The 27665-nt window shown below is 39.5% G+C and overlaps 1 protein-coding gene across 1 annotated transcript in view; it reads right to left on the bottom strand.

The window, feature by feature from the left end:
• EFCAB14 (EF-hand calcium binding domain 14) overlaps positions 1–25048 on the bottom strand; it is a 67494-nt gene extending 42446 nt beyond the window's left edge. The window contains exon 1 of the mRNA XM_089691769.1: positions 24804–25048. Coding sequence (XP_089547895.1) covers positions 24804–24901 — 98 coding nt within the window. The 5' untranslated portion in view covers positions 24902–25048. The remainder of the gene's footprint in view (positions 1–24803) is intronic.
• Between the last annotated feature and the right edge of the window lie 2617 nt (positions 25049–27665).

Here is a 27665-nt window from a genome sequence, read left to right as displayed (position 1 = left end):
ATAGAATATAGGATTATTTGACCTTTGGCCCTCATCAATAAGTACATAAGCTTTTCTGGGGTAAAGTGTTCATAGAAAAATGCAAGGGAAATTTTCAAAGAAGCAATCTCTTAAAGCAACACTTTTTATTGCAAATGTTTACAGAAACCACTTCCAAATGTGACATATTCAGCTTATATCAGCTTCACTGATGTACAATTAGTGGTCAAAAACTCACCAGCATGTCCCCTGAGACTCAGAGGTAATCACCTTCCTGCCTCAGACACAGGATAGAAAAAGTGAAGCCAAGTTGCCAATGGATAACCCACACATCAAATACACCTCTGCTTTACTGGAACCATAAATGCATCACTGCTCTCTGCATACATCAGTGATGGGTGGGGGCGTGGACTTCAACAAAATGGTGGTCATCTGCACACAGACACTGACTCCCTGTTGCATACATGTAATGAGATGGGTAAAAAATGGCTTCAGCTCCTGTTCTCCACCTGTAATAAAGACCTCAGATGCGTTTCGCCCTTTTCAGCCTCTACAATTAATCCCCAAAATGCATCTGAGGAGATCTCTACAGATCTAGAACTGGAGCCAAAGCCATCATTTACACATCTCATTACATTTTTGCAGCAGGGAGTCAGTGTCTGTGTGCAGACGGTCAACATTTTGTTGAAGTCTACTGGAGGTTGACAAGCCGATTCTGTCTGGCACCAGTCTTTTCAAATGCTGGTCTGACTGACACAAGTTCGGAGGGGCATTTGAGTGGTACTATTTTCATTGTTATGGGCTACATATGGGGAGTGCGGGTTGGTTGGAGATGGAAAAAGGTCTCAGCTGCTGAGTTTTTGCAAAATATAAAAAATGCATTAAAAAACTGTTCTGTTTACTCATAGGCTGCACATTTTGTGTTTTAAACAGTCAATAGAGAAGATTATGAAGGTAAGGTGTTTTTGTATTCTTGGCTAACAAAAAGTATTTCTCTAAAGGATAAGAGGTTAAAACTTATGGTAACTTTTAAAATGCATGCATAGCATTTTTTTTAGTTTTGGATAGAGCACTTAGAATATGTTTTGCTGTCTGTATCCATTTGAAAACACAGTAGCTCTATAAATTGGGGGGGTTGCCCCAAGAACAGATACCTTTTTTTAGAAAAATTTCTTCACTTGCTGATCTGATCACATCTGTAATAATTTAGATTTACTGTAATTTTCTGTCTCAGTGTCAGTAGTCACAGGACAAATAGAGGGGGTGAATCTACCCAACGGGTTCATGAGCAGCAATGAAAACCTGATAGTGGTGCTATTCTTTCCCCACTCTATCCAAAATGATAAAAACGTTTTGGCTATACATATGCATTAAGGCAAATGCTACGCATTTTGTATTATTAACTGTTCTGGACTGGTCTAAAAGGTTACAGAGTCTATAATGGTTCACCAATAAAGCAGGGGTGTCCAAACTATGGCTCTCCAGATGATGAAGTACTACAAGGCCTATCATGCCTCTACCTCTGGGTGTCTTGCCTGTAGATGTCAGAGTTTTGCAAGGCCTCATGGGACTTGCAGTTTCTCAACACTTGGAGGGCCATATTTTGGACACCCCTAAATTAAAGCATACAAACTAGCTACTTACTAGCTAAGAATTCATTACTAGCTAGGAACACACTTAGAGAAGCCATCTTTCCATGCTGTATTCATGAAATTTGCATCATACTTTGGGTAAGTACCTCACTGTTATTAGTTGTAATAGGTTAAAGAGTGACTCTGCTTTTATCCACTGGGTTATCAATGTACATTGCAATGATTTTAGCAAACTTTGTTGCAGACTGATTGTTGTGTGCAGAGTAAATCTGAATGAAAATTAATTTTTGCATTATTAAGCAGCTGCTGCACTTGTAGCGTTCTAATGAGGAAAATGTCAGCATCCCTTCAGAAATGTCTAACCCTTTGGGTGCATCTCACCAAAAATTAAATTTTTTTGCAGAGGATACATAAAATTTGACGTGTACCTTAGACTCCTTGGAAAATCAGTCAGCCAGTCCCACAAGCCGGAAATGGCATTTCTGGGAGTGTTCTATACACAAAAGTTGTATGGAACACCTCCAGGTTGCAATATTACATTGAATTTTACAGAAATTTACAGCACAGCATGAAAAGTGAAGGTATGTTTTTAATAACATTCAATTACAATATGGCTTGTTTTGCATTTGTATATTCTATACTATTTTTTTCGCTATTTTTGCCAAGAAATTGGAGTAATCCTTTAAAGCGATTCTAAAGGTTAATTTTTTTGGTGGGGAACATAACAAACATGTCTATACTTATCTGCTGTGTACAGTGGTTTTGCACAGAGCAAGCTGGATCCTCCTCTTCTCGGGTCCCCCGCAGACTCCCCTGGCTCCTCCTGTCTGTTGGGTGCCCCCACAGGAAGCAGCTTGCTATGGGGGCACCCACTGCTCTGTGTGGCCATTCATGTGGCTTGCCCCCCTTTTATTGGCTGACTGGCTGTGATTGACAGCCAATGGCTCCCACTTGCTGTCTCAGCCAACAAGGAGGCAGAGACCCAGGACAGCTGAGGCTGTTATTCTAATTGCTGGATCGCGATGAGGCTCAGGTAAGTATTAAGGGTGCTGGGGGAGCTGCTGTACACAGAAGGTTTTTTACCTTCATGCATAGAATGAATGAAAGTAAAAAACCTTCAGCCTTTACAACCACTTTAATAATGAATAGTACATATTACCTTAGGTGACTTTTGGCAGCCTACTTAATCAACAATCACTGATAAAATATCAAAACTACGTACAGTGCATTGTTCTCTGTCATACCCAACTAATAGATTGACACATAGAAAGGGGGACACTGCTGTTTTACTAAACAGGAAGTGCAGCTTGCATTTGCTATAATCAAATATGGCTGCTCTATGAGTATTTAGACTTGCAAAGTATACATAAAAGCAGATACCTAAAACATTACCATGCATTGATGTGTCTGAAAGATTAAAAACATATATTCTTTTACACTTTTAATCTCACAGATTTTACATTACTTCCCTTTCCACACATTCAAATCTGTTTTAATCACACATAAAAAGCCAGATTTATTACTTGTTATGCAACCTGATTGCATAACTACGGTAGTTAAAAAAAAAACAAGACTTGTTCTGTAAGGAAAACAATATTAAAAGTAGAGCTTTTAGCAAATAAGCACTTAATAGCCAAGCAAAAAAGAGGGATATTGCTTACTTTTCATTTACTAGCCTATTAATAAAAACCATTTTTGTTCTAGCTTCTATTCATATATTGGGTTCAGGGGAAATTTCTACATTTTAAAAATTGTGTAAAAATGGATGAGTATATGAAGTATAAAGGCATAGGCTGATTTCTTTGTGGATTTTAGGATGTTCACACAATACAATGTATGACGGTTCACTTCAATTATCCAGTCATAAATAATTTAGTTAATTGATCTGCACATGATTGAATGATTGAAGTAAATATTCACATCAGACAATTTAATATGTGAACATTCTCAAATCCTAACAAGGGTTGCCAACTTCGGCACTCCAGCTGTGGTGAAACTACAAATCCCATCATGCTTCTGTATTTAGGATTCATGACTGTTGCTGTCAGTCTTCCAATGGCTCATGGGATTTGTAGTTTCACCACAGCTAGAGTGCCAAAGTTGCCTACCCTTCCTTTAGTAAATCTGCTCTACAGTGTCAGGTGATAATTACCCCTTTAGCAAACCAGCCTCCTGAAAGTTCACCTGTTATGAGGGCATGTAGATTGCTGAATATTAGTTGGCTCTCTGACCTGCTGATGCAGTAACTACCAAGCTTACAGGGTCACGGGCCTGGATCAAATTTGGAGATAAAGCATTACAACACTTTTCTTACATGTATTTACAACATGCTTGTACTGGGTCTGTGATCCAAAAATTATTTAGGACAGACAAAGCCAGGTGATGAGATTTTTCAAAAAGAGGCCTGCAATGGCTGTCCTCATGCTTCCTTCATGACAAGTGTATCTCAAATTCTTCCCTCTGTACGCATACAGTTAGGTCCATATATATTTTGACACAGACACAATTTTCAGACTTTTGGCTCTGTATGCCACCAGAATAAATTAAAATGAAACAATCCAAATTAATTTGAAGTGCAGACTTTCAGCTTTAATTCAAGGGGTTGAACATAAATATCAAATACAAATTTTAGGAACTGCAACCATTTTTATACACAGTTCCTCCATTTTCATGGGCTCAATTGTAAATGGACAAATTAATATAATCATAAATAAAATATTCATTTTTAATATTTTGTTGAGAATCCTTAACTGGCAGTGACTGCCAGAACTCATGGACATTACCAAAGACTGGGACTCCATTCTGATGCTTAGCCAGGCTCTAACTGCAGCTGTATTCAGTTGTTCTTTGTGGGTCTTTCTGCCTTTAGTTTTGCCTTCAGCAAGTGAAATGTATGCTCAATTTGGTTGAGATCAGGTGATTGACTCAGTCATTGCAGAATATTCCACTTCTTTTCCTTCAAAAGCTCCTGGGTTGCTTTTGCAGTGTGTTTTAGGACCATTGTCCATCTGTACTGTGAAGCACAACCAACTTTGCTGCATTTGGCTGAATCTGGGCTGACAGTATATCTCTAAACACTGCAGAACTCATCTGGCTGCTTCTGTCTTCTGTCACATCATCAATAAACACCAATGACCCAGTGCCACTGGAAGCCATGCATGCCCATGCCATCACACTGCCTCCACCATTTTTTACAGATGACATTGTGTGCTTTGGATCATGAGCTGTTCCAAGCCTTCTTAACACTTTTTTCTTACCATCATTCTGGTACAGATTAATATTAGTTTCATCCATCCAAATAACTCTTTTCCAGAACTGGTCTGGATTTTTTAGATGTGTTTTGGCAAAGTCTAATCTGGCTTTTCTTCAGGTCTATGAATGGTTTGCACCTTGTGGTGAACCCTTTGTATTTACTTGTATTTGTTGTGAATGGGTTTTTCTTTTCTCTACCATAGAGAGGATCCTGCGATCATCCACCATTGTTGTCTTCTGTGGACGTCCATGCCTTTTTATGTTGCTGGTCTCACCAATGCATTCTTCTTTCCTTAAAATTTATCAAACTGTTGATTTGGCCACTCCTAATGTTGATGCTATCTCTCTGATGGATTTGTTTACTTTTTGAAGCCTTAAAATGGTCTGTTTCACTTGCATGGACAGCTCCTTTGAACGTATGATGTAGGTTCATAGCAATAGATTCCAAATGCAAATACCACACTTAGAATCAACTCCAGACCTTTTACCTGCAAAATTGATGAAGAAATAATGAAGGAGTAGCCCACACCTGGCCGTTCAATTGTCAAATTACTTTTGGTCCCTTGAAAAAGGGGGGATGGCTACTCTTAAGAGCTGTAATTCCTAAACCCTTCCTCCAAAATTAAACCCGAAAGTGTGCACTTTCATCCCATATTCATTATATAACTATAACTTGAATATGTTTTGGTAAATACCTGAAAAAAAAACTAAAATTGTCTAAATATATATGGACCTAACTGTATGTGTGGTCTTTTGGTGGGTGGGCTTAAATGCTGAGTGGCCGCATATATGCGGCCCTATGTATATACTTACCTGTGCTGAGAGAGTACTCTTTGCACGCTTCCAACATAGTAACAAATGAGTACTGGAAAGCTCTTGATGCATACTTGCGATTGGGAGCTTTCTGATGATATGACCTCTGTAACAGTCAATCACAGCGGTCACATGATCAGAATGCCCGCTTCCACCTCCCAGCATTTAGAACTCTGGGAACCTTAAAAACCTACCCTTGCAGCATGGATCTCTCTGCACTGCAAGGGTTAAAATACTGCTTGTACTGGTAAAGATCATTTTTACTTACTGTATCATTTGCTCCTGTTGGGTCTTTTCCTCTCAGTTACCCAAAACTGCTGCTCTCTGGCACTTTGTCAGGCGGTTGCAGCTCTGATGTTATGGTGTTACAGGACCAGCAACCTTACATTGTAAGTGAGAACTTACAATGCAGCAAGTGATGGGAAATCTCTCTAATGGAGCCCTGGATAGCAGTAAATGGCAAGCTTCTCTTTTGGATTGACATATACAGTACTTTTGCATTGAACATCGGAAAAAAGGAAGAGCACTTGCTGTTGGAGCATCATAAAAAAAAGAACACAGTCTGCTGGGGTAGTGAGGGGTAAAGAAAGTAAAAGTGCATTTTACTGGTACCTGGTGGTTAATCCTCCAGGTGGCAGATGATTAACCACCATAGCGGCGACCATTTTTTCACCACCTAAGCAACAAGGCTGAATACACCAGGTGCCAGGTTATGGGCACTTCTTTTGTGAGTTTATTTCTTACAGTTATGTCCCCACTATTAAAGTAAAAGCAGTTTTACACTAAGGGATGTCCATTTTTGTCCTTTTATGCATGTTGAATACATACTTATTTTGCCCAAGGAGGAGAGGAGAGAGTTGGCTTTGACATAGCACTTTTGGAGGAACAACTGGTTACCATTAGCAACACTGCATACTGGGATAGTCCCAAAAGTGCAAACGACCATCCTAGAGATAGGTGGTCACGGGATGACGGTGAGTGTAAATCCATGTGGGGCACCAGTCTGAGCGCAGTGGAGCACCTGTTACTGTACACGGAGTTCACAATCAAGAATTACAGCACTTTGCACTTTATTTTCACTTACTGGGACTGAATAATTAATATCAGTATGAATATTGTTTTTCAGATATTGCTACAGATTTTTTCATATTTGCACTATTTATGTATGGTTCATATGGTACTCACATGATTTTACAAAAAAAAAACACATATTCCCATAGTTTGCTTTTAAAAACAACTTCTCTACATGCTCTGCAACTTTTGGAAGGCTACCCAATACATTATACATTTATAACAAATGTCATTGAAACCAGGAGGGAGGAATGCTATATTGAAGGTGAGGCACTTTCCTAGGACCTCTCAGCTATGGACTGTTGCCTTTAAGGGCTCATTCAGATGGGTGGTCAGACTCATCTTCTGATCTGAAACACTATCTGCTGCATGTGAATCTGCTGAATTCACCAGCACTAGACAAAGGCTTAGATAGGAGGATACGTGTGATTGCCGTCTGTACGAGCCCTTAACCCTTTGACGCCAACGTCACTCAAATATGCGGCCTCACGGAACTGGGCTTTTGCGTACCTGTCTTTGTGCTGGGAGTGCGCCACTCAGCGTGCTCCCAGTACAGAGACCGCAGTGTCACTGAGAGCCCCGGGTCCCGTTCTAACGATCGGGACCCGGGACTCCTGATTCCGGGTCACATGATTGCTGTGATAGCCTCTGATTGGCTATCACAGTGATCAGTCACTGTACAGCCTGGCCCCCTTGTTTTTTGCTCTCTCTATGAATGGAGAAGAGAGATACATTGTATCTCTCTAACTCCTGGCATAGAGAGAAAAAAAAATGTTTGTAAAAAAAAAAAGAAAAAAGAAGATAAATAAATATTAAAAAATAAAATATAAAATAGTTCAGTGCCAGGGTTAGTGTTTGGGACAAGGTCAGGGTCAAAGGTCAAGGTCAATGGTCATTGTCAAAGGTCAGGATTTAAAAAAAAATTTGGCATCAGTGTCAGTTAGTGTCAGTGTCAGTGTGTTTTAGGTTAAACAAAAAAAAGACAAAACAAAATGCGCACTATTGTTTCTGGGCTGTTCTACGGGTACAAACGACAAATAACATACACATATATGGTATCGCTGTGAACACCAAGAGCTGGAGAATTTATTTTGGGTTGTTCTTTGGTGGTAGGTTATGGTCCTAACAAGAAACACACAGCTAAATAAAAAAACAAATTTTTTTTTTACTATTTTGGGCCAGTTTTCCTTTGATAATAAAAAAAATCAGGAGCTATCCATTACCATTTACCACCAAGTTAAAGCCCAATTTGTCCTGAAAAAATCAAGGTATAAGCCACCTGGAAAGTAGTTGTGATGATATGTACGGTTTTACTTTCACATGTCAACGTTACAGAATTGTGCTTAGGCATTTAGATTTGTTTTACCCTTAGGCGTGAAGGGGTTAAAGGCAACAGTCCATAGCTCAGAGGTCCTATGACAGTGCCACACCTTCAAGTGGGGCCATATGTTTTTCTTATCAAAACACCAACCTGATATTGACTGGCATATAGGCTAACACAGGAGTGGGTGTATATGCCTGCAACCTTGTTGCTGTAGAAATACCAACATAAACAGTATATCTGATATGCCTACCTGTAAATTCCTATAGAGATGAACCCCACTGTGTTTGTTGAATATTAAAAATAGATAAAAAGCTACAATAGTCTCAAAACATTATAAACAGGCTGCAAATTTGTTTTAAAAAGACCACCCAAGTGTTTTTAAAGTTCACCCATCTCAAGTAAATGAGTACAGTATTTATTTATCTCTTAATACCTAATACAATTATAAAAGTTGAATCTGCTTTGAAAATTGAATTTTGTAATGTTCTGCTTTTTCTCTACCCATTTTGTATGCTAAATGCATAAACCTTTTCAAGTATTCAGTGGGTTTATTTGTTCCTTGGGGTGTACTTAGTGAAAAGCAGATTATTGTAATGGATTGATACATTCCCATAATCTTTCTTATTTTTTCATCCTTTATTCTGGCAAGCCATGCAATCACCAGCCTGAGGGAGATCAGCAGATTGCAGAAAGCACATATCAATAAAATCTCCTTCAACTCAATTAAGTGATGCACGTATAAATCCTAATGAACAGAGTAACAACAAATGCAGTGTAGATGGTTTAAAGTTTGATGTGACACTGACATTTAGATTTAACATTTTGCTATGAAATATATGTCTTCAGAAAAAGAATGTAAATGAGGCCAGGGAATTTAAATGATATAACACAAAAAGACTAACTAAAAGAACATTAGTTTTAGACTAAAGAGAACCAGTCACCTACTGAAATTTGCAAAAATCTGGATCTCCACTGAATTGTTGTTAATAGTGTAGACCAGGGGTCTTCAAACTTTCTAAACAAAGGGCCAGTTAACTGTCCTTCAGGCTTTAGGGGGCGCAGGCTGTTGCCTCTGGGAGTAGAACATGCCCCATCATTGGTTTTAGTGGAAGGAATAGTGTACCATTGTTGATGTCAGTGGGAGAAATAGTGCCTCATTGTTGGTGTCAGTGGAAGGAATAGTGCCCCATCATTGGTGTCATTAGGAGGAATACTGCCCCATCATGGGTTTTAGTGGGAGCAATAATTTCCCACTGTTGGTTTCAGTGGAAGGAATGGTGCCCTGAGGGTCATATAAAGGCAAGCAAAGGGCCACATCCGGCACCTGGGCCACAGTTTGGAGACCACTGGTGAAGACATACTGTACTTATGAATTATTGGAATTTTGATTATTTACTTGTATTCTCCCCCTGTCAGAGCAGACATCAGGCTTTAAGGCTGTCCTGTCTTCTGCCTGGGCTTAGTGTTGATAACAGATGAAAAAAATAAATAAACAAAAAAATACAAGTGTGCTGGAAGGATTACATTAAATAAAACTGAAGAATTTATTATCAACAATTTTACACTACTGAAAAAGAAGGATTATGGCAGTTATCAGCCCTAACCACAGAAAGAGTGCAGTCTTTATTGGCATCTCACAGTCTTATTCTGGGATGACATTTCTACTCTGACAAAGAAATAATGTAAGTGAACAAACCAACACAGACCTGAACTGCACACACTAATCAGGTTGCACTACACACACATAAGGCTGCAATATACTAAGAAAGTCTGTAAGGTTCAATATTGCGTTGGCCCACCCTTTGCAGCTATAACAGCTTCAACTCTTCTGGGAAGGCTGTCCACAAGGTTTAGGAGTGTGTCTATGGGAATGTTTGACCATTCTTCCAGAAGCGCATTTGTGAGGTCAGGCACTGATGTCGAACGTGAAGGCCTGGCTTGCAGTTTCCACTCTAATTCATTTCAAAGGTGTTCTATCAATTTGAGGTCAGAACTCATGCATGTCTTTATGGACCTTGCTTTGTGCACTGGTGCACCATCATGTTGGAACAGGAGGGAGCCATCCCCAAACTGTTCCCACAAAGTTGGGAGTATGAAATTGTCCAAAATGTCTTGGTATGCTGACACCTTAAGAGTTCCCTTCACTGGAACTAAGGGGCCAAGCCCAACCCCTGAAAAACAACCCCACATTATAATCCCCCTCCACCAAACTTTACACTTGGCGCAATGCAGTCAGGCAAGTACCATTCTCATGGCAATTGCTAAACCCTGACACATCCATCGGATTTCCAGACAGAGAAGAGTGATTTGTCACTCAAGAGAACATGTCTCCACTGCTATAAAGTCCAGTGGCAGTGTGCTTTACACCACTACATCCAACGTTTTGCATTGCACATGGTGCTGTCATTTTATGTGGCCTAACACTTGGCTGAGTTGCTATTGTTCCCTGTTGCTTCCACTTTGGTATAATACCAATAACAATTGACCGTGGAATATTTAATAGCAAGGTAATTTCCCGGATGGATTTATTGCACAGGTGGCAAACTATCATGGTATCCCACTTGAATTCACTGAGCTCCTGAGAGCGACCCATTCTTTCACAAATGTTTGTGGGAGCAGTCTGCATACCTAAGTGCTTGATTTTATACACCTGTGGTCGGAGCGCCTGAATCTAGTGATTTGGAGGGGTGTCTCAATATTTTTGGCAATATAGTGTATATACACTGCTCAAAAAAAATTAAAGGAACACTTTGAAAACACATCAGATCTCAATGGCGAAAAATATCATGCTGGATATCTATACTGATATGGACTGGGTAATGTGTTAGGAATGTAAGGATGCCCCATCGTTTGATGGAAATGAAAATTACCAACCTACAGAGGACAGAATTCAAAGACATCCCAGAAATCAAAGTGAAAAAATGATGCAGAAGGCTAGTCCATTTTACTGAAATTTCATTGCAGCAACTCAAAATGGTAGTTTGTATGGCCCCCACATGCTTGTATGCATGCCTGACAAGATTGGGGCATGCTCCTAATGAGAAGACGGATGGTGTTCTGGGGTATTTCCTCCCAGATCTGGACCAGGACATCACTGAGCTCCTGGACAATCTGAAGTGCAACCTGGTGGCGTCAGATGGACCAAACATGATATCCTAGAGGTGTTCTATTGGATTTAGGTCAGGTGAGTGTGGGGTCAATTCAATGGTATCAATTCCTTCATCCTCCAGGAACTGCCTGCATAGTTTCGCCACATGAGGCTGGGCATTGTTGTGCATCCGGAGGAACCCAGGACCCACTGCACCAGAGTAGGGTCTGACAATAGGTCCAAGTATTTCATCCTGATATGTAATGGCAGTCAGGGTGCCATTGTTTAGCCTGTAGAGGTCTGTGTGTCCCTTCATGGATATGTCTCCCCAGACCATCACTGACCCACCACCAAAACGGTTATGCTGAACTATGCCACAGACAGCATAACATTCTCCATGACTTCTCCAGACCCTTTCATGTCTGTCATATGTGCTCAGGCTGAACCTGCTCTCATCTGTGAAAAGCACACAGGGCACCAGTGACGGACCTGCTAATTCTGGTGTTCAATGGCAAATGCTATTCGAGCTCAATGGTGCCAGGCAGTGAGTACAGGGCCTAGAGGACATTGGGCTCTTAGGCTACCCCACCTGGTAGTGCTCATCCTGTTCCTCCTTGCACAAAGGAGCAGATACCGGTCCTGCTGATGGGTTAAGTACTTTCTACGGCCCTGTCCAGCTCTCCTAGAGTAACTTCCTGTCTCCTGGAATCTCCTCCATGCTCTTGAGACTGTGCTGGGAGACACAGCAAACATTTTGGTAATGGCACGTATTCATGTGCCATCCTGGAGGAGTTGAACTGCCTGTGCAACCTCTGTAGGGTCTAGATATTGCCTCATGCTATGATAAGTGTTACTGACCCTAGCCAAATGCAAAACTAGTAAAAAACAGTCAGAAAGATGAATAGGGAAACAAATATCAGTGGCTTCCACCTGTAAAACCATTCCTGTTTTGGGGGTCATTGTTGCCCATCTAGTGCACATGTTGTTAATTTCAATAACACCAAAGCAGCTGAAACTGATTACCAATCCCCTCTGCTACTTCACTGACAAGATCAATATCCCAGGAGTAGAATTGACTTGATGCTATACTCTGATTAAAATGTGTTCCTTTAATTTTTTTGAGCAGTGTATGTATATATATATATATATATATATATATATATAAAACTATGCTTGCCTCCCAGGTATGTATGAAATGTGTCCCATACAATGTCTGTCATTGTTTGTCTTCAGTAAAAGGGGGCTAATGTTATTAGTAATTTTAAAAATAAAGATACGTTTGTTTGTGGATTCTGTTAATTTCACAAGAATTGACAAGGGCATTGCAGTTCTGGCAAGATCAGCAAGTATTTCTGTACTTGCTGAAAAGGTTAAAAAAAATGCATCCACCACATCTGAGGAACAGTAGGCTACATAATATTTATTTTGTTCTTGTATTTAATTGTCCTTTAAATGCAGAGATTAGTAGCTTAAACACCAGAGGGAGGGTAAGTAAATCAACCTACTCAATATGGTTTATTTACTAGTGGTAGGTTTTACTGAGGGGTAGAAAATGTAATCTTAGCTATTTGAATGTACAAAGTCTGGGTTACAAATGCAGTCTTCTCCTTTGCTGACTTAGCTAAGGGAATCTGTCAATAACCTTTTGTCAAATCGAGCGTTGTCATGTACCGGGCTGCTCCCAGTCGGTCGATTAGTTCATCTATCCTTGGCATGGGGTAGGTGTCAAATTTTGTAACTTTGTTTAACTGTCGAAAGTCGTTACAAAATCGTCAGCTCCCATCTGGTTTGGGTACCAACACTATGGGGCTGGACCAGTCACTCTGGGACTCCTCTATCACCCCCAAATCCAGCATTCTCCATACCTCCCCACGTATTGCCTCCCGCCGAGCCTCTGGGATTCTGTAGGGTTTTAGTTTTACCCTTTCACCCGGTGGGGTGATAATGTCATGCTCCACCCCCGAGGTTTGTCCCGACAGCTCAGAAAAGCACAAACTCTTTAGCTTCCTGTTTTTGAGTTGTAGACAGCGTGACTGCTATTCCAACCTCCGGAACCCTGCAGTCAGATGGTGCTGGTGACAAACCCTCGGCAACTAGGGATTCCCTGTCCCTCCAGGCCTTTAACAGATTAATGTGGTAGATCTGTTCAGGTTTTCGCCTTCCTGGTTGTCTGACCCTGTAATTCACCTCGCTCACTCTCTCAATTACCTCGTATGGGCCATGCCATTTGGCCAGGAATTTGCTTTCAACCATAGGGATTAGCACTAGCACTCTATCTCCTTTGGCAAATGACCTGGTCTGGGCCCCCTGATTGTACACTCTCTGCTGCGCTAACTGTGCTTGGGCCAAATGTTCCTTTACGATAGGCATTACCTGGGCAATTCTATCTTGCATTTGAGTGACGTGCTCAATCACACTCCGGTGGGGAGAACTCTAACTTTCCCAAGTTTCCTTGGCAATATCTAACAGTCCCCTTGGGTGTCTCCCATAGAGCAACTCAAAAGGTGAAAACCCTTTAGAGGACTGGGGTACCTCCCGGATGGCAAACATCAAATAGGGTATTAAATAATCCCAACCCCTTCCATCCTTATCTACCACCTTCCTTAGCATTTGTTTCAGGGTTTTGTTGAACCTTTCAACCAACCCGTCGGATTGGGGATGATACACAGAGGTGTGCAATTGTTTTACCTTGAACAGTTTGCACAGCTCTTTCATCACCCGGGACATAAAGGGGGTTCCCTGGTCCATAAGCAGTTCCTTCGAAATACCCACTCAGATGAAAACGAGAAATAGCTCCTTAGCTATCGTCTTGGCAGAGGTATTTCGGAGTGGAATCGCCTCTGGATAACAGGTGGCATAGTCGAGTATGACCAACGTGTACTGATGCCCCCTAGCGGACTTCACCAGCGGACCTACCAAATCCATTGCAATCCTTTCAAAAGGGACCTGAATGATGGGAAGAGGTACAAGTGGACTATGGAAATGGGGCATAGGGGCCGACTTCTGACACACAGGGCAAGAGGAACAGTAATTTTATATCTCTTTAATGACCCAAGGCCAATAGAACCGCTGCAATACTCTTTCCCATGTTTTCTCCGCCCCCAAATGACCCCCAAGGATGTGTCCATTGGCCAACTCCAACACCAACTTCCTGTAAGGTCTGGGCACCACCAGTTGCTCAATGGTTTCTTCCGCCCCTTGAGCAACTCGATAGAGTAGGTCCCTTTCCACAAAAAAGTATGGATAAGCACAAGTTTTCTCGGGGATCACTAGTTCGCCATCTAGTTTTACCACATTTTCCCGTGCTTTTATCAGTGTGGGGTCTTTCAACTGTTCAGTGGCAAAATTTTCCCTATGCACCTCTAAGTCTGAAAACTCAACAGCCGGCAGGTTTTCATCTGAAGAGGCGGGCTCCTCCCCAGTTCCTTGGGTCTCCCCGGCTAGTACCGACAAGGGGAACTTGGGAGAGACCTCACCACACTCAGACAATTTCAGGGATTCACCTTCCTGGTCTGCAGGGGAGACAGTGGGGGGGTCAGGACAATCCCAGAGTTCCCAGAATTTTGGAAAATCCCTCCCCACAATGGCATCATGTGGTAAGTGAAGCACCAATCCTACCTGATGAGACAGGTTACCTTTGGGGGTCTCAAAAAACACAGTTGCCACGGGATACTCCCTGGTGTCCCCATGCACACAAATAACAGCCACCTTTTTTACACCCAGAGACCTCTATAGTGACTATCTCCTCTCTTATCAAGGTTACCAGGCTACCTGAATCCAGCAACACAACAACATTATTTCCATTAAGTCATTTTATAGAAATGTTTCTTGGTGCCCGGGCTGGCAGTGCATACCACTGTCGCAAACAGCGACTGACGTCTGTCCCTCAGCAAGTCACACTGCAAAGGCTCATCCACCACTGGGCAATTGGCTGCAATATGTCCCTCTTGCCAGCAGCGGTAACAAATAACCTTTTTTGCCACCTCTTGAGGCCTTGACCTTCCTGGCCGCTCTTGCCAGACATTGGGTAATACTCCCAACCTCTCACTTTCTCCACCCTCACCCCTTGGAATCATCTTACCCGCCGCTGGGGATGGTCTGGTTTTAAGGTGGAAAGTCCATGAGTCTCTGGAAGAGGAGGTCAGGTTCTCCGTAGCCAAGTATCTCTCCACTAGATCCACAAGCTTGTCTGCTGTCTCTGGGTCTCCATGGCTGACCCACTTTTGAATGGCATTAGGCAGAGATCTTAGGAACCGATCCACAACGACACGTTCCACAATTTTTGGGGCGGTCAAAGTCTCTGGCTGCAGCCACTTCATGCTCAGGTGAATGAGATCATACATCTGTGACCTGGGAGGTTTCCCAAGCCAAAAGTCCAATTATGCACGCGCTGAGCACGGACAATGAGGGTAACACCCAGTCGTGCCAAAATTTCCACTTTCAGCACATCATAGTCTTTGGCTTGGTCCGGCTCCAGATCATAGTAAGCTTTTTGCGACTCCCCAGTTAATAATGGGGCCATCAATCCAGCCCACTGTTCCTTAGGCCACTTTTCCCTTTCAGCAGTCCGTTCAAATGTGATTAGAAACACCTCAGGATCATCATCTTCAGTCATTTTTGGCAATAAACGGCCCACACAAAATGATGGTGTATTACCAGAATCACTACCAGCCTCAATCTGCTGCCTTTGCTGGAGCTGCTTCATGACGGCCTCCAGGGTTCTCTGCTGGGCTGCAATTCTCTGCTGGAGACTTGCATTAGTCTGTTGTTGATTGGCATTCGCCAGAGCCAACTGTCTTATTATCTTCTCCATGCTGGCCTTTAGTTGCCACGAACTGCCCACATCCTCCACCATATGTAACGGGGTTCGCTTGGCAGCGGGTGTATGTGACCCCCTGGATGGGTGCACAACACAAAAACACAGGCACAGCACAACAACAGTGGAGGTGAAAAAACAAAAAGGTGCAGTTTATTTACAATATTTACAGGAAAACGTCAAACCAAAAAGAAACATCAAATAAAATCCTGGCCAACTTGGCTACTTACTGTACAAATAGCTTCCCTAGCTATCCACTAGGTACAGCCTGATGCTATACCTAGTCGCTGGTAATTGGAGGCTAGCCACACAGGCTTTTGTCTCCCTGCAGACAGATAGGATGTTGCTCCCCAGTCAGTTCAAGCACAGATCTGGTTCCAGGTTGGAGCAACTCCCTAAGCAGGCTGGGAAGTTTTATAATGGCCTTAATGAGCCCACTACCTTCAGCTGGGCTCATTATCTCAGTGCTGAAGGACTCAGCACTTCCCTCTAGTGGAACAAATCCCCATAGAGTCTAAACCTTGGACAAATGTATCGTCCATCCAGGACGCAACCAGGTGATTTCACCTGCCTACTGTCACAATATATACAGTCGCGTTCAAAATAATAGCAGTCAGACATCACTAACCTGATCAATCACTGTTTTTTGTAGAAATGATATTTCTACATGGCAAGTAATTTACTAGCAGGTGTAGTAGAGTATTAGAAATCCAACAGACCCAACAGTCATGACATGCATGCTGCTGATTCTGTGTAATTGAATCACTAATTGAAAGGGACATGTTCAAAATAATAGCAGTGTGGAGTTCTATTAGTGAGGTCATTCATTCTTTGAAAAACAGGTGGCAATTATTGCCCTTATTTAAGGAAGGAAGGCAGCAAATGTTGTACATGCTGGTTACAGTGCATTTCTCTCTGAAATTCTGAGGAAAATGGGTCGTTCCAGACATTGTTCAGAAGAACAGCGTACCTTGATTAAAAAGTTGATTGGAGAGGGGAAAACATATATAAAGAAGTGCAGAAAATGATAGGCTGCTCAGCTAAAATGATCGCAAATGCTTTAAAATGGCAACCAAAACCTGAAAGACGTGGAAGAAAGCGAAATACTACCATTTGAATGGATAGAAGAATAGCCAAAATGGCAAGGACTCAGCCAACAATCAGCTCCAGGAACATCAAAGAAGGTCTAAAGTTACCTGTGAGTACTGTTACAATTAGAAGATGCCTATGTGAAGCCAAGCTATCTGCAAGAAGCCCCCGCAAAGTCCCACTGTTGAAAAAAAGACATGTGCTGAAGAGGCTACAATTTGCCAAAGAGCACATTGACTGGCCTAAAGATAAATGGTGCAACATTTTGTGGACTGATGAAAGTAAGATTGTTCTTTTTGGGTCTAGTGACCGGAGACAGTTTGTCAGACGACCCCCAAACACTGAATTCAAGCCACAGTACACTGTGAAGACAGTGAAGCATGGTTGCGCAAGCATCACGATATGGGGATGTTTCTCATACTACGGTGTTGGGCCTATTTATCGCATACCAGGGATCATGGATCAGTTTGAATACATCAGAAAACTTGAAGAGGTCATGCTGTCTTATGCTGAAGAGGAAATGCCCTTGAAATGGGTGTTCCAACAAGACAACGACCCCAAACACCAGTAAACGTGCAACATCTTGGTTCCAGACCAACAAAATTGACGTTATGGAGTGGCCAGCCCAATCCCTGGATCTTAATCCAATAGAAAACTTGTGGGGTGACATCAAAAATGCAGTTTCTGAGGCAAAACCAAGAAATAGAGAAGAACTGTGGAATGTAGTCCAATCATCCTGGGCTGGAATACCTGTTCACAGGTGCCAGAAGTTGGTTGACTCCATGCAACACAGATGTACAGCAGTTCTCAGAAACAGTGGTTATACAACTAAATATTAATTAAGTAATTCAAACATTTTTCACCTTATATAGTGAATGTTTGAGTATGTAAAGAAGAATACAAACACTGCTATTTTTTTTGAACAGTCTAATTAATTTTTATTAAATTTTTTTAAAGGAACAACACACATTTGATATATTTTTCTTCATGTTTTAATTTGCAATAGAATGTGTAGTGTTCCCACTGCATTTGTGTGTATGGAAATAAAAGCTATTAGAAGGATTTTGAGCTTTATTCACTTTTTTCAACACACTGCTATTATTTTGAACACAACTGTATATATATACACAACTGTATATATTTCTTTTTAATGCTGGCCTTGTTTTGTTTATATTGCAAAAAAAAAAAAACCCCAATAGTGATCAAATACAAATAAAAAGAAAGCTCTATTTGTGTAAAAAAAATTATATACATTTTGTTTGTATACAGCATTGCATGACACTTTTACTCTGGGGAAAATGAGTGCAACCGCACTTGCAAAGTGCATGGTCTATTTGCCATTAGTAAATCAACCTCCAAAAGTTACTATATTGCAGCTTATCTGTCCTTAGATGTGATGTCTACATTAGTTTCCTTTTTTCAGCCATGTTTTTCATTTATTTTAACTGTGTGATCCTGCCAGTAACACACTTCCTGTACTAGAGTGATAAACATATACTCATTACATTGCATCTTTGAAGGTGCACGGTTGTCAAACTAGGTTTCTTTTCTGATTTGGACTATAAATAGTACCAACTAGGATCAACAGGTACTTTTCAGAAAATGCATTTAGCCTGATTTTTTGGAGGTTTAGGTATTCTTTAACATGTATTGGTAATATTATTGTCATCAGGTTGATCTCTTTTACATATATATATTTAAAAAAATATTTTAAATTGTTATACATCAAAGTAATACATTTTTTTTTCAACACCTTAAACTTCTCGTTAAACTGCATATATCGTGTACAGTATGTCCATACCATACATCTTGGAGTTAAATAATGAATTCCCATAGCAGGAAAAGTCTTTGGTCTGTGACATGCTTAAAAATCTAATTGGTTGAACTTCAAAGTAAAATATTTTTGTATTTTAAACACTATGCAATGAGAGGTCACAAGAATATTGAATGGTGCCGTTAAATAAAAATGTAAAACAATGATGTGGATTACGTCTTCTCTGCAGCTGAAGCAGACGCTATGATAATGAAATGCGCTAAGACAATATGCATAATAGCCTGGATTACTTTATTTGCTAATCAGTCTGGATATAAAAATAGATTATGTTCTGTAAATGTCAGCAAAAGTCAGATCCAACGAGAAGAAAATTTTACTGAAATGTGTGCTCATGAAAAAATAGAAAAAAATAAGGCAGCATGAATTCAGCTTGGGGAAGATGGAGACTTGTAAAATGATTAATAGAGGGCTTTTATTGATTAGTTTTATTTTAATAATCAGAGACAAATTAGTTCTACAGCCTCAAAACTTTTTAATCTGTGGGTAGCTTGGGCAAATCCAGCCTGCTGGCTAATCTGATGTGGTGTTAAGAATAAAGGCAGATTTCTGGACCATAGTTAAAGTGTTTGTAAACCATTACATATACCCAGTGAAGTGACTGGCCTCAGGTGATACACAGAGGTGAAACAAATCCTGCATAAGTTGTTCCTGTTTATCTACAGCTGTCTTTCCCTGACAGCCATTCAAAGTGCAGAATTTACACAGGATCTCTCAGCTCTGAAAAACAGGGGGCGGGGAGCTGAAGTGACATCAGTTAAGAGAGCTCTGAGAGTTGATTGGAGGAAAGTGACGCACTCCCTTCACACAGTTCACAGGAACAGAGCTGAGGCTGTCAATTACGTGCTGTACCCTCCCTGTCACCATTTTTCTCTTGGTGTCACTAAAATTTACTAGAAGCAACTTATGCTTATAGCAGAGGAATGGGGCAGCAGACAAAAATGACTTAGTGCTCTGGATTGAGACAAGTACACACTATAGAGGGATATGCTTTGTTTGTATTTCATGTTGAGGTTTACAACTACTTTAATATATTATGAAATTCAAGATTTGCCTGGATAAGCAGGAGCACTGTAGTGAAAATGTCCATTCTCCCTAAAATACTATATTTGTTCAGAGTCCTACCCATTCCAGTGCCAGCACATTTCCTACACATTTTACAGAGACGAGCCTACATATATATCTGGGGTTCCATCCGCCCTCGTATACCTCACTCTACCATACATAGATCTAAGCTTATGGGAGGCCTAGGTCTCCCAGATTTTACCAAGTATTACCAAGCTGCACATCTTGCACAACTGCCAAAGTACCATGCTATCCAACTGCCAAAGTACCATCCCTCAATGGGTCATCCTTGAATCAGTCGATTGTGACCCACTCTCAGTTGCTAACCTTCTATGACTTAGGCCTCCAGACCATCGGATTCTTTGTAATCAAATTATGTCTCATTACGTTTCACTTTGGGACAGGCTAAAATCCCACAATTCCCTTCAGTCGCCACATAATCCCCTACTCTTGTACCTCCGGAATCCAGCCTTCTCTCCGGCCTGGTCCTCTCCACACTCCTTCACACACTGGTCCTCAGATAAACTGCTTCGCGCCCATCACTTTCTGACCCATAGGGGTTTCAAATCCTTCCCTTCTCTTCGTGAGTCACACTCTCTTCCAGCGTTAGAGGTTTTTAGATATGTCCAGTTGAAGAGTTTTTACACCCCGCTTGCTATTCAATCCCATTCTGCCCGCACCATGACCTTTTTCGAACTCTCTTGCTACAGGGACCTCCATAGACACGGCCTTATCTCTGCCCTCTATAACCTGCTTTCTACTCCTGAGTCTCTGCCAAACCCTACATATGTCGCTAAGTGGGAGAAAGATCTTGGGCACCAATTGAGCCATACAGATTGGGATCGCATTTGGTCGGCTACCAAGTCCTCCTCACAGAATGTGGTAGCTGTGGAGACTAATTACAAAGTATTGACCCGATGGTACTTGGTTCTGGTGAGGATTGCTAAATATACCCTAATTATCCTTCTGATTGTTTTCAGGGCTGTGCGATGGTAGGAACATACTTCCATATATGGTGGTCATGCCCGGTTGCACAAAAAGCTTTTTGGGCTGAAGTCTTTCGTATGCTGTCTTTGCTTTTTGCAAAGCCATTATTGCCGGATCCGACCATAGCCTTGTTAAATCTTCAACCCCCTTCCATATCCAAATCCCAATTCAAACTGCTCTTGCAAATCACTACGGCAGCTAAGCAAATTATGGCCAAATCATGGAAGTCCCTGTCTCTGTGTATATTAGCAGTTAGGAACAAGGTAACACAGGCAATGATTCATGCCAAAGTGAAAGCAACCATTAGGGACTCTGTCCCCAAGTTTCTGAAGATTTGGACCCCATGGGTAGAACTTTTCTCCCATCGAATTTTGATGATTCGCTGCTCCCCTTTAATATCCCCTAGTCACATCATGTGCTGGTTCTGTGGGCTAATCCATACATTAGTACGATCCCAAGATTACCTTTTCTCTTCTGGAAGTTACAAATCCCTCCCCCCCATTCCCCCTCTTGGTCTCCTATTTTCTCCCCTTCTTATTTACTAACTGTACCTGTCTTTGCTTTCTTTTTCCTTTACATGGAACCTATGTGTAGTTCTTTGGAGCAGCTTTCCATACTTACGGTTCCCAGATGTATGTTTTTTTATGACATTTTCCTTCTTGCCTTGGGGCAACCGTGCCCCCTTTTTTCCTGTACATATCTTTGAATGTCCTTCATTTGTTACTGGATTGGAAATTCAATAAAAAGTTTGAACATGAAATGCCAGATTTAACTAAGTTACCCTGGTACCTAATGCACATTAGATCAGCATTTAATACTATTAAAATATTATGTTTATAGAATTGTCATCAATAATTACAAATGCATCATATAGGATTACGATTTTGTTCAGTGATGGCCTTTTCTTGGCCAATGATTAATCATTTGGTTATACTTCTCAAAGTACATCTTTCATTTAACTGAAAAAAATTCATTTCATATGCAACTCTAGTCAGTTAGGCCCTTAGGTAAATTAAGGTGGCCCTTATTCATTTAGGTCATACATTAAATAGCTTAAGTATAATTTTAAATTACATTTTAGTGAAGCAGTGCTTATAATATTTAATCAAACACATCTAGAAATTTGAAGATGGAAAACATATAGTTTTCCCCACTCACATGACAGTTATCATTCTAAAGTGACTTACAAAATGATAAAAAAAAAATGTAATGTCTGCTATGGAACCCACCTACACTTTGCTTGCCTTGAGGTTTTTTTTTAATCACAAAAATATCATTGTTTAACAAATAAAATTAGTATTTAGGCAATGTACCAAAAACAACAATAATAATAATATATACTTAGAAGTCCAAATTAGTGGTGGGGCTTTTAAAGAACAGGTAAACATAATGCTTGTAGTTATGATAGTACTGCAAGTTTGAACTAATCACCTGAATGCACACTGTTGAGATCACTAGGCTTAATTACTGGTGATAAAAAGAAAGAGTAGATAAAGAAAATAGAATAAAATATTAGAGAGAGAAAAGTGAAAAAAGAAAACTATTCAATGTATGTGTACAAAAAAAACCAGAGTGCATTTTGTAATACAGTAGAAATATTGACCTAGGGGATTTACAGCAAGCTAGAAAACTGTTTAATATAATTATTATTATTTAGCTTTTTTTGATGATACACTGTAGAGAAGCAATAGAACACTTGCAGTCACAGTGTGAAATCTCACCTGTAGTCATCAATAAACAGTAGAACAGATACAACTTGCAATTTTTTTTAAGGCAGCTAATTATATTTTGCTTTATTTTAATTTCATTTTCCAAGTTGTATTAGAAAAGGACAACTAGCATCTAAATTGTTGTAACATGACATAAGATAACATGCTGTTTTCAAATATTTACTAAGGTATTCTGCCAAATAACTTAGTTATAAAGATCAAATTGAGATGTAATGGTTTATTTAAGCAAAAAGACACTATAACACAGGGAACAAACAGTCAATAACACAGAAAATTAGATTATATACTATTCATGTATTTGCTTGCACAGTGGTCACATCAAGTAGGCAGTTACTTGATAAGCACTTTATGCAAAACTTTTTCTTCCAATCAATTTCTTTCAGAAAATGCTTTTGATTTTATTTCCCTGTGCATTTCAAAATTCAGTTTCCATGAAGAACAAAGTCAAATAATCTTGTGAATCAATATTAAAAATTCATACTCCATAGCTTTTGGTTTATTGAGTGCCACCTGCATGGAGATTAATGATCAAGTGCTTTTTTCTGAAATTACATTGAGAACCTGCAGGCAACAAAAGTTACAAAGCTTTACTGGGGCTTATCACAAGGCAAATACACTCATCCCAAAAAGACCACATTTTCTGTTTTTAATCTTTATGCTGAATTATCAAATGCTGATGACTTGGTTAAAGCCTGAAGGCCTAAAATGTATTTTATAGGTTAGGGGGTTATCTAAAATGGATTATTGAATTGTTCATTATTTTTTAACATAGGTTAATAGTCAGTAATACATATCCAGTAAATGATCAGGCACAGTGTTTGACATTCTGTTTTATTAACCTGTGGTCTAATTCCCATTTCACAATAAAATATATTGTTAGCCAAATTTTATTTATTTATTAATTTTTTGTTTTAGACAAAGTAATGAATAGTTAAAAAAACACTTGTGAGCGTTCTTTTTCTTTTCTGTGCACATCCCTGTGGTTTAGATTTTCCTTCAAATCCTGTCTAGAGACATGGCAGGAAATAGAAGAGATCACTAAATGGAGGGGAAATTCCCACTTAGCCAGTTTTCGAATGAACAAGTCACCAGAACAAGTGTCCCTATTGGAAGTTTTCTCATTTCACTGACTTTACTAATCTGTCTACTTGCGCTATATCAATGCCAAGCAAATGACCTTTTTAACTGAACTCTAGCAAATTTTTCTAATGACAGGTTAAAGCCAAAGTTTAATAATATATTCAAATAGTTTGATCAAAATAACATAGGTGAACCACTGATATACTTTATATTTTATTAAAAAATCTAAAAAAAAGTTTTTAAAAAATCAGCTAAAAGCCTGTTATTTTATGTCTATGTATAAACATCTAATTTTATGGAGAATGGAAAGCCCACTTTTAATTATTTAAAAAATGGCTTCATATACACATTTTATTCAAGAAGCCTTAAAACCTCTTGTTAGCATGGACAATTTTACTTAAGTACTGTGTATGGGGGCATGTCCTTCTTTTCACAGCAGGCCTTAATTTCAAGGGCAAATTGAAAAAAAAATATTGATTTAATAAGAGTGTGTTCATGGCAGGGTTTATAGTACTTTGAGAACTATTAAATATTAATGGTCAGTGTAAAAAGCATTTGACTAGCAAAAGAACCAAGGCTAAGGTCATCAAAACCTTGTAGAACTTTCAGCATATACTATTTTAATCTGTATTCATGACACTATATAATAGACCTAACTTTTGGATATTGTAATATTGTTAAGTCACAGATAATAGTAACCTTTCAGCAAGTGATAACTATAACTTTTTCTCAAACTAAAGAACGCTTTTTGAACATAAAAGTATGTATTTTATACTCTGTCACATTTATAAAGTTTTAAATGTGTTTTCATTGTCTGTCCCGAGTGACCTACTATATAATTCTTCAAAACTATTTACAGATGTGTTGTATTACTTTTTAAATTGCCAACATGCGTTTTATTTACTCATAAAATATAAATACTAAAAACATTAAAACTGGGTAAACCATAATACATGCAATTAAATAATAAATTGATATTTTTTTAGTATTAATTTTCCATATAAATGTTTTTTTTTGCCAGATATACACATTTATGCAAAACAGTAGAGCACAATGATATAGACAATAGTATAGTAGTGTACTCACCCGTGAGGCTTATTATCTGCAGCATCACTTTTATAAAAGTCTTCTAAGTCAGATTCATCATTTAGAAGTGCATAATTCTCCTGTTTTATTGTGTCCATGCTATGCAATTTAAATATTATTTGTGTTCTTTCTTTAAAATGTCTATATTCTGTCTATACAGAGATCCCTCTGTCCTATGCTCCAGTACCAAGCTGAACTGATTCCTTTGAATGACTTCAGGAATGTTGCAGTATACAGTTGCACTAAGAAGTTTCTGCTGGTCTGAGACAACAGGTTTAGTATCTGAAGCAGGTCATCTAATAACGAACAAGCCAAACAATGGCTCTTTGGTATTTAGAAAAAAGAAATTTGATAGGAGAACATACCACAGTTTCATTTAAGATATAGGAGTCAATTCACTAAGAGTTAATTATGGCATGAATTTTTGCCCACAAATACCTCATGCAATATTTATCTTAAAAGTAGTCAATTAACTAAAATACGTATTAACTAAATGGTTGCATTTTCTAGTTTGCAATATTTAGCGGTTAATTTAGTATTATTTTTGGTTCTTGTATTTAACTTTTTTCACAGGTTACCACACTGCATCTGAGTGAGATGAATGAATACTCACTAAGAATTGTGCAACTATGAAAACATTCTTAATGTGCCTTTATTCAAAGAAAAAAATGGTGCAATGTTACAAATGATTTATATTCCTATTTATATACCATTGCATTTTCGCACTGACACATTGGGGGAGATTTTCTAAAACTGGTGCACACAGAATCTGGTGCAGCTGTGCATAGTAACCAATCAGCCTCTATGGTTTATTGTCAAAGCTTAAAGCGGAGCTCCACCCAAAAGGGGATGTTCTGCGTTAAGGACTGCTCCCCCATTCCCCATTAAGGATTGGCACCTTTGGGGGGCGGAGGGGGGGAGCGGGTACCCAAATTTGACAGGTACCCGCTCCCACTTCCATTCTGATCGCCTAGGCGATCAGAAGCGGAAGGTGTCCTCTCTCCCTCCCTCCCTGTAGTCTTTTGGGACATGTGACAGGTCCCAGAAGACTACAGGACCATTCATGAAGTGTTGTGCTACTCGCCACAAGCTATCATAGCCGGGTGTCCATACTGAAGATGCTGCCCTTCTGGAATACAGGACGACCGGTGAAACGGGCTGCAGGGGACACACCGCGGGACCGCGGGACAGGTAAGTGGCTGTTTTTTAGTCAACAGCTACAGTTTTTTTGACAGGGTGAGTGGAACTCCTCTTTAATTGAACAATTAACATTAGAAGATAATTGGTTACTATGCACAGTTGCACCAGATTCTGTGTGCACCAGTTTTAGAAAACCTCCCCCATTGTTTTCTTTTCACTTAGTGGTCAGAGTTCGCGTTTGCTATTTTCTACATTTCTAAAATACTGAATGTCTGTACCATGAGATAAATTTTTATTTTTTTATTTTTTTGGGGAATTGACTGTAATGCAGTTTTGTAATTTTTAGCTCACATTTTATTGTCATTATTATACAGGATTTATATACAGTAGTGCCAACAGTTTTACAACGTGAGGGCAAACAGTACAGTTACAAGACAATTCAATATTGCTTTTAATGAAATGGCCCGCAATAGTTTTTGCAAACATGTCATGTGATACTAATATAACACGTACTAAAGATTACTGAATTGACCCCACATAATCATGCCAAATTTACAATGCATTAACTGAAATATAAATTTTTAAATTACAAATATATTTGCCAATGCGTAGTTCATTATGCATATTTATGTTAGGCATCATTCAATAAACATGAATTTCCATGTGCACAATATAAATGCTATTTCCACAGAACTGAACATATTTGGATTAATTTACTAAAGGAGTAGAAGGGAAGATAAGGTTAATCCAATTAAGTGCAAGGGAAGGTCCTATACTGCTAAATCAGCTTTCTACTACTTAATAAATTAAATCCACTGTGCTCTTGGCAAATGATATTTAGATTCCTTTTTACTCTAAAGATTGTTTTGTAGTATTGAAATGGACATAAAAGTAACAGTATCAATGCTGAACAAAATGCACCTATGCTGTACATAATAAGTCAAATGAATAGACTACGCAAGGCATTTGAAAAATTGGATTGTATTAGGGGAATATATTACATAGACATTTGGCAAGTTATAAAATTGCTTAAGTGAAATGAAATGAGAGACCTGATCACTTACTGTTCAAAGGAATAAGTGCAAAATAATATAGCAAAGGCCATATAATTATAGTATAATTGGTGGAGAATCTCTGAAAAACTAAAGTGACAGTATTGTGTTCCGTCTCACATATAGGGATATTTTGAACTTAGTGGTACCCTACATGGCCCTGCAGCCTTAGTATGTCAGACCTAAACATATAACAGCCAGTGTTCAAAATCTGTGTTTTATTAATTTCTGTTTTCCATTGTTGTAAAGTAGGTACCCCAGCTTGGGTCCACACCTTAACTAAAATAATCTTAGCAGTTAACAAGATCTCATGCAAAAACATGTGCAGATAAATATTTAATTCTAAAGACTCAGGTGGCAAATCCAGGAAATCCATGATGTCATGCAAAAAGGATATTATTTGTTTCCAGTAAGCCTGTATCAGTAGGCAGGATCAGAGCAGGTGGAGAAAAGGACCCCTTGACACCTGGAGCTTAAGACAATTTATATCTTGCTTACCGAATAGGTGTCAGATAGATATGGCGAAATAAAAATAAAAGGATGAATTTATCAGTAAGTCAATTGGTGGCTGTTTGGAACCTCTTTCCAGGTTGAGTTGTGGGATCCTGGAAGATTGCATAAAATTCTGAAATAATTTGCCTGGTGACCACATGTATAAGCAGTAGGTTTT

Source organism: Staurois parvus, unplaced genomic scaffold (genome assembly GCF_062004578.1).
Source record: "Staurois parvus isolate SC_StPar_1 unplaced genomic scaffold, SC_StPar_1.0 ptg000572l, whole genome shotgun sequence".
In the NCBI taxonomy this organism is placed as follows: Eukaryota; Metazoa; Chordata; class Amphibia; order Anura; family Ranidae; genus Staurois; species Staurois parvus.
The sequence above is the reverse complement of the archived record's forward strand: the minus strand, read 5'-3'. Positions and strand labels throughout refer to the sequence as shown.